This window comes from Astatotilapia calliptera, chromosome 16 (assembly GCF_900246225.1).
Source record: "Astatotilapia calliptera chromosome 16, fAstCal1.2, whole genome shotgun sequence".
Lineage (NCBI taxonomy): Eukaryota > Metazoa > Chordata > Actinopteri > Cichliformes > Cichlidae > Astatotilapia > Astatotilapia calliptera.
In genome coordinates this window covers 25,122,447-25,135,835 of record NC_039317.1, presented here as the reverse complement: position 1 = coordinate 25,135,835, position 13,389 = coordinate 25,122,447, and the positions used below count along the sequence as shown (strand labels likewise).

Genomic DNA, 13,389 nt, shown 5'->3' with positions numbered 1-13,389 from the left:
ATGCAGAAAATAGGAAACTCAAGTGAGAGTGTATCATTTGTGCTGGCTGCTTATGGAAATGTTGGAGCTTTCAAATACCCATATTTTATCATAATATTGTTTTGGTATGTCTCTATATGTGTGGCCAACGCAGTCCTTATTGTGGTTATACATGTGGACAGAAGACTGCATGAGCCAATGTATATTCTGCTCAGCAACTTATGTGTGAACGAAATAAATGCCAGCACATCACTGTATCCTCTTTTGCTCTCACAGATGTTTTCAGACAGTCATGAAGTGACCTTGCCGTGGTGTTTTCTCCAGATGTGTTGTATGTACACAACTGCTTCTGCTGAGTTTTGCAGTTTAGCAGCCATGGCCTATGACAGATATATCTCAATCTGTCATCCATTACGTTATAATGTTATTATGAACACAGAGAGAGTGTTTATGTTAATTCTGGTTGTGTGGATGTATTCATTTCTTAGTTTTATATTCTCATTTTCATTCATCTTCAGGTTGATGTTTTGTGGAAATATTGTAAACAATGTGTATTGTGACCACAAATTAATAATTCGACTTTCATGTTCAGTTTCAGTCCACAGCTTTATATCTGACATATTCTTTGTGTTATTGAGTATTTTCATACCATTCAGTCTCATTTCAGTTTCTTACATGAAGATTTTGGCAGTTTGTCGAAAAACATCCACAGAAAACAAGCAGAAAGCCGTGACTACTTGCACCCCTCAGATCGTCTCTGTGTCAAACCTGTTTGTCGGGTGTATTTTTCACTCTACTGATTTCAGCCTTTTAGCTGCTCATGTGCCAGGTGAAGTCAATATCATTTTATCTATATATCTCCTCATTTGCCAGCCAATGCTCACCCCATTTATGTATGGATTTAATTTGCCAAAGATAAGGCAATCACGTACAATGCTTCTGTTTAAGAGAAAATCAATATCTTTGTTCAGCAAGAGAGTGCTTTAGAGCATCTGTGCTCTGTTGCAGAATAAAAGTCAGCAATCTTCTTCTGTTTTGTAGACATAAAGAAAGTGTCATGTCATGTATTTATGTTTATAAAATGCTCATTAATCCTTTTTTATAAAAAATGTATATATTTTAATTTGTTTTGCAAAAGCTACTCTGGAACCTCATATTTTCTTTTGTCTCCTGAGCTCTAAGTGAAAGGTTAATGGTAATAGCTCAGGAAAAAAAAAATTAAATATTTGAGTATGATGACAATGATCGTTTTAAAATAAAAATGCAGTTTGAATAAACCTTCAGGTTCATGGCAGCTTAATCATCTATTGCAGGGTGTTGCCCTCAGACAGGGAACAACATCACTGTCCCTAGAATTGTTGTTGTATGTTTTTAGGTGCTTCTCTGCTACAGCAAAACTTTAAGTGATCATAACTAATTATGATCAGACAGGTGAAAGGTGATGATCAAGGTGACTAGATCATTTAAATAAGGCAGTTAAAGGTCATATATATTTGACACATTTGGGTAAGCAATAGTATGTGTATATAAATGATGATGACTGTACATGTGTGGGTCTGGGTGTCAGGAAGTCGGAGAGGACTTTATGAAGGGAGAAGTAAGGCACAAGGACAAAATGGTTCTTTAAATCTTAAATGACAGAAATGTAACGAGAGAAAAGGTTAAATCAGAAAGAAAAGAATTACAATATTTTAATCTCCCTTACCAGATGGTAAATAAAAAGCCTTTATAACTGATTTGACTATTGCTGAATTTGACTATTAATGACTGAGGCATTTACTTGACTATCTGATTTATGGTGGTGGCTACATATACATCAATCATTACACTGGGTCAGTTAAACATAGCTCTTTCGCGGAGCAGGTTGACCTACTGTGATTGGACCTACCTGCGGAGGGCAATTGGCACAAACATAACAATCTCCTGCTCTCTGGATTTTCTTTTTCTGATGAAATCCTATAAAATTTCACACCGAATTAAACAACAGTTAGTGCGTCTGAAAGCACAGGAATTGTCTGGCAATTTGGCTAAACTAAAATATAATAAAATTCAAAGGATGGCCGGAGGGCAGAGGGACCCTGTACTGTTTTGCCCTCCAACTTCTTCTTCTTCAACTTAATGTATATTGTAGGTGTAGCTCGGATGGGGATTTGGGAGTAGATACTCGTAATTCCCATGGGCGTAAACGCCACAGTAACATAAGGTGTTCACAGTTAATATTATGTGATGTAACTGTACCCTGAATGTAATTTGCCTTGTAATATGTCACAAGGTAAATATAGGTAATTAGCGCAATGAAACTGTTATGTTAATCATAAAGTATTATTTTATGGTATGTAACTCTGAAGAGAGTTAAAGTATTGTTCAGAGTTTTAACCCTTTAGAGCCGATCGGAGCGGGAACGCTCTGTTATGCGTAACTATTTTTAAATCCCGGTAGCACTGCAACCACGTAAGCTAGCGCAAAATTTTTTTTTGCATATGAAACCGGAGGAGTTGTACTTACATATTGTGCCATCAGCTTGTCCTAGGTCATGGTTTCCTTCCACATAAAGCTTTGCAAAAACTGCATAAAAAGCGCTTGCAGGAACAAAAACATAATATTCCAGAAACACGCTTTGCCGGTCCGATCAGCTGTTCAAAACACTTCCTACGTTGGAATAGACGTCAGCGCGAACTTTTGCATTTCCGCCATTACCTGGCCGAAACCGGAAGTGACGTCATTTTCGCGGAAATGTAGTCTTTTTTGCGATCAGGGCCTCGGGCCTATACTGCTCTTTTTAAAAGTTATCTGTGACTTTATGACTTTCTGTGTCGTTTCTGGGATGCTTAGGACTCATATTGCACTGCTGGAAATAGTTTATTTTGATGCATATGCTGCTTTTTTGCAAATTTGCAGTATAATATTTATTTTCGTTTTTCCTGCAGTGTATAAAAATTGGTGTATTTCAAAAATAAAACTATGAAGACACTCAAAATAAATTTCCTGTGGTGGGAAACTATTTTGTGCAACTTTTTTGTTTTTACAGTTTTGAGGGATAAGCCTCTTAAATTTCTCTAACTACAAACATATGTTAAAAAATCAAAAACGATTTTCAATTTTTTTGTAGTTTATTGCACTTTTTTGCAATTTATGTAATTACTATGCACTTAATGAATACATATTATTAAAATCTGGGCTATAATGGTTGTATTGATGTATAGCAACTTGAAATGCTCCCAAAAATGGCTCCACAGCATGTAAAAATATAATATAAGCTCTGGCGGACTTGGTTCTATGGTAGGTCTTAAAGGGTTAATTTTCTGGAGGCCCGTGAAGGTGGCAAAAAACGGGACCTGTGTATCTGTTGTAATGGAGGAAGAGAGGAGAACGGCATGGAGAGATGCACGAGGTTAGCTGAACCAAAGTGAGAGACTCAGCTAGTTTTACTGAGGTTACCTAGCACAAAAGAGTGTATGACTAGAAAGCTAACTGTGTGAGAGCTTCGCAACAGAGTGTGGGTGAAGTGACTTTTTGTTTCAACGGTCGCACCACCGTGTAAAACTGTGTTTCCAGCTACGACTGCCGAGGCTAAAGGCTAGCCCGGACTGCTTGGCTGCGCCACGGAGGCAGCCGCTATGGACTGTCGGAGAGTTGGACAGTGACTGGCTAACGCGCTGTAGCAGAGACAGCAACCGGTCCGCAGGGAGAGCGGAGAGTGGATTTAGTTTGGGACTGGTGAACAGAAACCTACCGAGCAACTGAACTGTAAGTTGGACTTTCGTGCTCTTATTGGGGAGAAGAGGATTTTTCTCCCATCGTTCGCCGTGAGCAGCAAACAGGCCTGCAACAAGTGTGAATGTGAGTGTGTGTGGGGCCCATGTGTGAACATTGTGTATTTAGTGGATTTATGTAGCATATTTTTGAGTGTATATTGGTGAGTCACTTACCAAGAGGTGATAACATAATTTGTGTTGTTTAACATAATTTCAAAGGTATGTCTGTGAAGGTTCTCAGTCATCCAGGTCATCGTAGTCAAAGGAGCTTGCAAAGAAAGGCGTCTGGACTTCTTTAAGTTACTTGAAGACGTTTCACCTCTCATCCGAGTAGCTTCTTCAGTTCTAAGGTCAAATGGTGGAGAGTCCCAGATATAAACCTAGTGGGAGTAACCCCCCACAGAGGGACAAAAGTACCCCCTGATTATCCTCTAATCGCCTGAGACAAGGTGTGAAACTGGGTGTGGGCCCCATGCTGTACAGTGCAGCGAGGAATGCCCAGACCTCTACATTGGAGAGAGCAAACAGCCACTTCACAAGCGCATGGCACAACATAGAAGAGCCACCTCCACAGGACAAGACTCAGCAGTCCATCTGCATCTTGAGGATAAAGGACACTCTTTCGAGGATACCAATGTTCACAATTTGGACAGAGAGGACAGATGGTTTGAAAGAGGAGTGAAAGAATGTCCACTATGTCCACTGTGAGCGACCATCTTTGAACAGAGGCAGGGGTTTACGACACCAACTCTCTGCCATCTATAATCCAGTTTTGAGATCCCTTCCCAGACGCCTTAACGCCCACTCACATCCTGGGCCATCTGATCTCAGGAATTCGCATGATAAGGTGGGGCCAGGTTTCACAATGAACTCACCCGAAACTCTGGCTGATTGGGGCCCACACCCAGTTTCACACCTTGTCTCAGGCGATTAGAGGATCATCAGGGGGTCCTTTTGTCCCTCTGTGGGGGGTTACTCCCACTAGGTTTATATCTGGGACTCTCCACCATTTGACCTTAGAACTGAAGAAGCTTCTCGGATGAGAGGTGAAACGTCTTCAAGTAACTTAAAGAAGTCCAGACGCCTTTCTTTGCAAGCTCCTTTGACAATAATTTTAAAGGGAAATATTTCATTTACACAGCATGTTTCATTTGTTTATGGAGCTGGATATCATTTGAGTTGAGTTAAGAAAAGGGTGTGTTGTACATTACTTTTACTGCCCTTACATTCAGTAAACTGTTGGTTTGTGTTAAAGAGTTGTCTGGGGTTGATTCTTTTACTACTGGTTAAGTCTAACTTGCAGGCAAAGGTTTACTGATAGTTTCCCTGATTCCTGTCTATACCAGAACCATTTGTTGGTATCTAGGCTGTAACGAACCTAACACCCCACCTAGGGGGTCCAAACTGAGGTAAGTGGATTTAGACTCAGTATCACGGGTGGGGAGCTACATATATTTAAAATAAATATAGTTGACCAAAGCGCTTTACACATTCAGCCAACAATAAAGCAATGTTAAGGAACAATAGAAACAATCAAATACACTAAAATAAAATATCGATAATCGATACACGGCCACAGCAACCCGTCCTTTTTCCCCCACACAGAAGAAGCCCGCAGCAATGGGGGAGGAAGACGGTCTGACTATTCCTGCTGCCAGCCATTCCTGGATGTAGTTTGCCATGGATTCTCTCGGGATGGGACAGGTTATACAGTCTACTAGAGGGCAGTGGGGCTCCTGGAAGTAAGTCAAGGGCGCAATCGTATGGTCGGTGAGCAAGCCTTATCTTTATTAAACACTTGCTGTAAATCATGATACTCTAGAGCAGACCTTTCCAAAGTGTGGGGCCCGCCCCATTGCTGGGGGGGGCGCGGTATGAAAAGGGGGGAAAAACCCCACCCCAAAAAAACGCTTGGACACTGCTAGCACGGGGCGGCCACAGAAACGCAAAGCAGGAGATGAAGCATAGCTGAATATGTTTCCAAACCAACTTCATTCTAAGCCAAGGCTAGAAAATATGGTGAAACATATCTTCCCTTTGGTTTCACCTGCACAAGTGCCAAGGTAGGTCTCCTCAGCAGAATTGGATTTCCCTGCGTCGGGAGCACGCGCTGGGATGTTCAAATCACGGGGTCCGTGGAAACTGTGCACAGGAGAAAGTGGGGTTACACAGAGATCACAGCTAGTTCACAGAGCTTAAAGATACAAGGCTGAGGATCACTGATGTGTCTAGCACAATCATCCAGCGATGAGGCTGTCTGCGTCCCGGTCTTATGAGTCCAACCCATAATTAGAGTCTGATGAGATGCAGGTGTGTGTGTGCCAAGGGCGGGAGCCTGCAGTGAGCCCCGCCCTGGTCGGGAGGAGAGAGGAGAATGTACACAAAAACACATGTGGCCTTGTGGAGCCGGCTGGGTAGACATGGGGACCATGACACTTTACTGGCGCGGTTTGATGAGTAATGAAAGCAAACACTTGATTATTCAAAGTAGATGCGGTGATGGGTGGTTCAAGCGGTGTAAGCGATAACTCTTACTCTCCTGACAGTTTCTCATCCATTAGATTCTGTTCAGCTACAGAGTCCACCAGCACGCAGCATGTAAAAGTCTTGTTGTTTGTCACCAGGGATACGGGTGGGCAGCACGGGTGGGCCGGGCAAGCAGCAATGCGGTGACCAGGCTTCCCACAGTATAAGCAGTCCCCAGCCCGAAAACGGCATTCCCTTTCTTCCGGTGAGAGCCAGGAGCGACCGATTTGTATATGTTCTGGCAGGGGAGGCGATGGAGAACGAGTGCTTGCAGCCGCGGGTTGAGCCGATGAAACGTGAAACTCCGGCCATAATACGGGCCTCGATGGCTTGAGCCGCCGCTCGGCATCCCTCTCCCGCAGGCGTCTATCAATCCTGCGGGCGAGGGATGCCAGCTCCTCAAAGGTTTTTGTTTCCTCGTGGAATGCAAGCTGGTCTCTCATCTGATCGTTCAGCAAGAGTAAAAAAATTCTGCAGAGGGCCAAATCGGGCCAACCCACGGCAACCTCCATGGTCCGAACCTCTACTATATACTCAGCTACACTGCCCTGCCCCTGACCGAATGCCAATAATTTCTGTGCCGCATCATCCTCAGAGATCAGAGGAGAGAAGGTCGCCTTGAACTCCTCCAGAAAGTCATTGTAATGGCAAAGATGAATTGGATGAGAAGTTAAATAAGCCTCAGCCCATGGTAATGCCTGTCCCCGCAGCAGCCCAACAAAATGGGAAATCTTAGCAGCATCTGTGGGGAAGGCATTCGCCGCACAGCTAAAAAAATAGGGAGCATTGCAAAAGAACCCCCCACACAGGTCCAGCTCCCCGTGGAAGGGTTCCAGCAGCGGAGAAGATATGCCGCGGTACGTAGGTTCGGGTTGTTTGGCACGCAGTTCTTCCTGAGTGTGTATTGGTCCTGGAGTGACTGGAGCAGCTGATCATGCCGACCAAGTATAGCGCCCTGCTTGTTAATAGTGGAGCGTATTGGATCTGCTGGGTCCATCCTGGCCAGTCTGTACTGTCAAAAACCATACAGTGGGGCAAAAAAGTATTTAGTCAGCCACCGATTGTGCAAGTTCCCCCACCTAAAATGATGACAGAGGTCAGTAATTTGCACCAGAGGTACACTTCAACTGTGAGAGACAGAATGTGAAAAAAAAAATCCATGAATCCACATGGTAGGATTTGTAAAGAATTTATTCGTAAATCAGGGTGGCAAATAAGTATTTGGTCAATAACAAAAATACAACTCAATACTTTGTAACATAACCTTTGTTGGCAATAACAGAGGTCAAACGTTTACTATAGGTCTTTACCAGGTTTGCACACACAGTAGCTGGTATTTTGGCCCATTCCTCCATGCAGATCTTCTCGAGAGCAGTGATGTTTTGGGGCTGTCGCCGAGCAACACGGACTTTCAACTCCCGCCACAGATTTTCTATGGGGTTGAGGTCTGGAGACTGGCTAGGCCACTCCAGGACTTTCAAATGCTTCTTACGGAGCCACTCCTTTGTTGCCCGGTGTGTTTTGGATCATTGTCATGTTGGAAGACCCAGCCTTGTTTCATCTTCAAAGTTCTCACTGATGGAAGGAGGTTTTGGCTCAAAATCTCACGATACATGGCCCCATTCATTCTGTCCTTAACACGGATCAGTCGTCCTGTCCCCTTGGCAGAAAAACAGCCCCATAGCATGATGTTTCCACCCCCATGCTTCACAGTAGGTATGGTGTTCGTGGGATGCAACTCAGTATTCTTCGTCCTCCAAACACGACGAGTTGAGTTTATATCAAAAAGTTCTACTTTGGTTTCATCTGACCACATGACATTCTCCCAATCCTCTGCTGTATCATCCATGTGCTCTCTGGCAAACTTCAGACGGGCCTGGACATGCACTGGCTTCAGCAGCGGAACACGTCTGGCACTGCGGGATTTGATTCCCTGCCGTTGTAGTGTGTTACTGATGGTGACCTTTGTTACTTTGGTGCCAGGTCTCTGCAGGTCACCAGGTCCCCCCGTGTGGTTCTGGGATCTTTGCTCACCGTTCTCATGATCATTTTGACCCCACGGGATGAGATCTTGCGTGGAGCCCCAGATCGTGGGAGATTATCAGTGGTCTTGTATGTCTTCCATTTTCTGATGATTGCTCCCACAGTTGGTTTTTTCACACCAAGCTGCTTGCCTATTGTAGATTCACTCTTCCCAGTCTGGTGCAGGTCTACAATACTTTTCCTGGTGTCCTTCGAAAGCTCTTTGGTCTTGGCCATGGCGGAGTTTGGAGTCTGACTGTTTGAGGCTGTGGACAGGTGTCTTTTATACAGATGATGAGTTCAAACAGGTGCCATTCATACAGGTAACGAGTGGGAGACAGAAAAGCGTCTTACAGAAGACGTTGCAGGTCTGTGAGAGCCAGAGATTTTCCATGTTTGAGGTGACCAAATACTTATTTTCCACCCTAATTTACGAATAAATTCTTTACAAATCCTACCATGTGAATTCATGGATTTTTTCTTTTCACATTCTGTCTCTCACAGTTGAAGTGTACCTCTGGTGCAAATTACTGACCTCTGTCATCATTTTAAGTGGGGGAACTTGCACAATCGGTGGCTGACTAAATACTTTTTTGCCCCACTGTAGTTCTAGCATGCAAGCTGGACCCAGAAGCAAACACAATATGCCGGGATGCATGCTGAATAACTTTATTTCTCAAACTAACGGTGACCCGGAATGATCAAAGGAAAACATCCAGTGTTAATATTAGAACCAAGGGACCGAGAGATAACAACTCGGGAACGCCGTGATTGGGACCGTGGGAGGATGCAAAAGAGAAGGGAAGAGAGTTACTGGGGAGCAGGGAGATAACAGCATACAACGGGGTAGAGCTATTTATCTTACAATCAGGGCTGGGCCGTGGGAACCGGAGGGGTGAGGGTCCGCGGGAGAGGGCTCCAGGAAGGCGGAGGAGATGATGACCGGTGGCTAATCTGAACTCCAGGCGAGCAGGAGGACGGGCAGGTGTAGGCTCAAACACGCCGAACAATAACCTTGGCACACGGTAGAAGGATTAACATAGTTCAAAAGAAACCTGAGATTCCACATCCACCTTCATGTGAGGGCCAAGTTGACTGGTGATTAACGGACTGGCGTGAAGCAGCCGGCCGTGCGGGGTTAAATGGTCCTCCTGATGATTGCCTGGAATGGGATGCAGGTGTGGAGACAACAGCCACACCCGTAGGCGTGGGCATCCCATCCGCTCCTCAGGCACCAGGCCGTGGACCATGACACTCTTACTGTATTGACTTTGCAATTTTCTCTGAAAACGATGTGATATTTGCAAACTACAGCTTGTTTATAACAAACATAATGCTTAAAAATAAGGGTATTCATAGATGAGCATGGCACCAGGACACATTAGGCCATAGGTTGATGATCGATTTTGTAATAGTTTCACCAAATTTGCAGCTGGATGTTCTACACTCTGGAGAACAAGATGATAAAAGATAATTAACAAGACCGACGACGGAATGGAGCAAGTGTCAACCACCTCCTCTACATGGATGACATCAAGCTGTATGGCAGGAATTATCCATACCACTAGGATCAACATGAACGATATCAGAATGTTGTTTCGACTTGGAAAGTGTAGTTGATTTTTTTTATATGAAAAGTTGAGAATGTGGAAATTCAAATCCAATTTTGGACCACTTAAGAAACATTTGAATTTCCCTTGAGAAGAATAAAAAGGTTATTATCCTCTACAATTCTGAAAACCTGTGGAATTTATGGTAGTTAAAACAAACAAAAAACTCTGCCAAAGAGGAAGAATGCCATTGTCTCTAACTCTGTCTGGACCTCAAATTTAGCCGCGCCCACCTCATTCTCCTCCTCAGTGCTGCAGCCATAAATACTAGCAAAAGAGGTTGTCTTGTTTAGTTGGGAGATGAAGCTGAACTTATTGTTATGTATTCTTAGCATGTGAAGAATCTCTGGAATTGAATCTTGTAAAAGTATAAACCTGTTTGCTTTTTGTTTTGTGATTCCTGATGTTTGATTATTATTAGTTTGTCTTGTTCATTGTGTGACATTATGCAGAAAATAGGAAACTCAAGTGAGAGTGTATCATTTGTGCTGGCTGCTTATGGAAATGTTGGAGCTTTCAAATACCCATATTTTATCATAATATTGTTTTGGTATGTCTCTATATGTGTGGCCAACACAGTCCTTATTGTGGTTATACATGTGGACAGAAGACTGCATGAGCCAATGTATATTCTGCTCAGCAACTTATGTGTGAACGAAATAAACGCCAGCACAGCACTTTATCCTCTTTTGCTCTCACAGATGTTCTCAGATAGCCATGAAGTGACCCTGCCGTGGTGTTTTCTGCAGATGTGTTGTATGTACATAAGTGCTTCTGCTGAGTTTTGCAGTTTAACAGCTATGGCATATGACAGATATATTGCAATCTGCCATCCATTTAGCTATAATGTTATTATGAACACAGAAAGAGTGGGTATGTTGATTCTGCTTGTGTGGATTTTTTCATTTGTTAGTTTTCTACTCTCATTTTCATTCATCTTTGGTTTAAGGTTTTGTGGAAATATTATTGATAATGTATATTGTGACCACCAATTAATAATTAGACTTTCATGTTCAGTTCCAATCCAAAGCTCTATATCTATGATATTCTTTACGTTATTGAGTATTTTCATGCCATTCAATCTTATTTCAATTTCTTACCTGAAGATTTTACGAGTTTGCCGTAAAACATCCACAGAAAACAAGCAGAAAGCCGTGACTACTTGCACCCCTCAGATCGTCTCTGTGTCAAACCTATTTGTCGGGTGCATTTTTCACTCTATTGATTTCAGCCTTCTAGCTCCTCAGATACCAGATGAAGTCCGTATAATTTTGCCTATGTATCTCCTCATTTGTCAACCAATGCTCACCCCATTTATGTATGGATTTAATTTGCCAAAGATAAGGCAAGCCTGTAAGATGCTTCTGTTTAAGAGAAAATAAATCTTTGTTCAGTAAGAGACTATCTCTCTATCGACAGCATCTCTGCCGTGTAGGAAAGTAACATTCAGCAATCTTCCTATAATTTGGAGATAAGCTGGTTTTATTTTCTTAATGTATTTGAATTTACAAAAGACCTATGATATTCAAATTATTTTCTTTATTTTGCTAAAGCTACTTTGCAACATCTAATTTCCTCTAAACTCCAGGGCTCCAGAGTCTCAGCTTTTTATTAAATATACAAAGTTATATCTACATTATTTTCAAGCTGGAAACCACAGTTGACCTAACCTGTCAACTGATTCGCAATTGGTGGCATGCACAATCTCGTGGCAAAGCAAGATTCTTGGGCTCATGTCATAGCCATTTCAGTCAGTTAAAATCTAAAATTTTTATCTTTGAGACATTAGTTAATTTAATCAGACTGACCTAAGATACAATGACTTTCCCCTCAAAGAAGATTTTCCCACAGTCATCAACACCATCAGAAAAATGGCAGTTAGGCTCTTTGATACATATTTAATCACTACACTGGTGAGGAGGAGAGAGGCCAGGAAACTACATTTACAATTTACATCACATACCACCTCTTACCTGATTCAGGGTTATAAGAAATAATTTTATTTAATTTTATTCTTTTTTATTTATTTTTTTGCTGTTGTTTAATATTTCATTTGTCCATTCTGAACTAACAACTGAACCGGAACAATTTAGAAATGTACAATGAAATTCGATAAACTACCTAGAAATAAAACTTAGTTAGCACACTTATTCATCAAAACATACACTTGCGTAAACAGTAAAAAAAACTGTCAAATTAGTTCTTTCAAAAATAAAGCACTTATATAAGAAAATTGTGTAAGAAGTACTTTGTAATATATCTTGCACTGAAACCTTTGTCTAATAAAAAAGACTTTTAAAAGAAAGAAAATTGTGCAGAAAAAGAAACACTAAGTTGTCTTGCACTAGATTTGTTATTAATGTATAGAATGTCTGAGTTCAGAGGAGAGTTCAGTGTGAATCTGGGATAAAAGCACTTTTCTTCTACATCATGTAGTGGTTGCTTCAATGGACCTTTAACATGTGTTGGCATTCATACAGCTGATGGGCAAGGTGAGGTGGGTCCTTTAGCATGTGGCATACTTTCTGCAGACCGTGGTCATAAGGTCAACACAGATGTAGCAAACTTGTCCACTTAAACTACGAGTTTCCTTCTTTGACAGTAACTTGTTAGATTTATTCTAAAACCAGAGTAAAACGCTAAACATCAAAATTGGTCAAATGAAATTACAAATATTAGACTTTGATATTTTTGTGTAGGCTGGCATATGAAATATTACAAACCATTCATCTTTGAATTTTAGTCAGGATCAAACCATAACAAACTGGATTCAAAATAGGAGGGATGATGAGGAATTTAATGGCCATGAAGTTCTTTAAATGCTGTGGTAGAGATGCTGAGCCAAACCTCGAGTACATGAGATCAAAAAGCAAAGCAGTCGAGATATTAAGAAGACAAAATAAATGTGACACAAAAGTCTGTGTGAACTTTTTCCTGCTTGCTATGAACATGCAATGCATTCACTTTTGTTGAACCACAAGCAAGTTTGACAATTGACAAGTTCACACAGTAAAGCTTGTTTATGTTGGATACAAATAATTTAAGTGATGCTAAGCTTATAATGAGAATCTCAAAGCAGAGAGGAAGGACAGGACAGAGTGACTAACACAGCAGTCCTTTGTACAAAGATTAGAGAGTGATACTCCAGTGGTCTACATATGGTCACATATCTTTCATAAGACATTAGGAGTAAAATAGTCTGCTTTTGTGTTTAAATATAAAACAAAATCTAGAAAAAGGCATCACACATATGAGATTAGATGATTGTCAAAAGCAAATCTGGGGGGGAACCCAGCAGTTGCATAGAGTTAATACACCAAGAACACAAAAATATATACATGGGTTCATGTAGGGTTTGACCTTATAGTTAAAATAAGAGTGTTTACCATCAAAATGAAATAATAACACAATAATGTGAGAGAGAAAAGTTTGACTCTGTAGTTCACTGATGTACTGAAACCAGTCAGAGAAAACACAACTATACTAGACGTATTCAT

The 13,389-nt window shown here is 41.6% G+C and overlaps 2 protein-coding genes and 1 pseudogene across 2 annotated transcripts; 2 read left to right on the top strand and 1 right to left on the bottom strand.

Annotated features, from left to right (window-relative positions):
* LOC113007585 (putative gustatory receptor clone PTE01) lies at window positions 1-966 on the top strand. The gene has a single exon (XM_026144300.1). The coding sequence runs from the start codon at window positions 1-3 to the stop codon at window positions 964-966; it is 966 nt and encodes a 321-aa protein (XP_026000085.1).
* A 9,372-nt stretch (window positions 967-10,338) lies between these two features.
* On the top strand, window positions 10,339-11,274 carry LOC113007312 (putative gustatory receptor clone PTE01). Its single transcript, XM_026143743.1, has one exon. The coding sequence runs from the start codon at window positions 10,339-10,341 to the stop codon at window positions 11,272-11,274; it is 936 nt and encodes a 311-aa protein (XP_025999528.1).
* A 1,344-nt stretch (window positions 11,275-12,618) lies between these two features.
* On the bottom strand, window positions 12,619-13,389 carry LOC113007584 (olfactory receptor 52E8-like; annotated as a pseudogene).

Coding starts and splice junctions, on each gene's coding strand:
- LOC113007312 (XM_026143743.1), top strand. CDS start 10,339: ATGCAGAAAATAGGAAACTCAAGTGAGAGTGTATCATTTGTGCTGGCT.
- LOC113007585 (XM_026144300.1), top strand. CDS start 1: ATGCAGAAAATAGGAAACTCAAGTGAGAGTGTATCATTTGTGCTGGCT.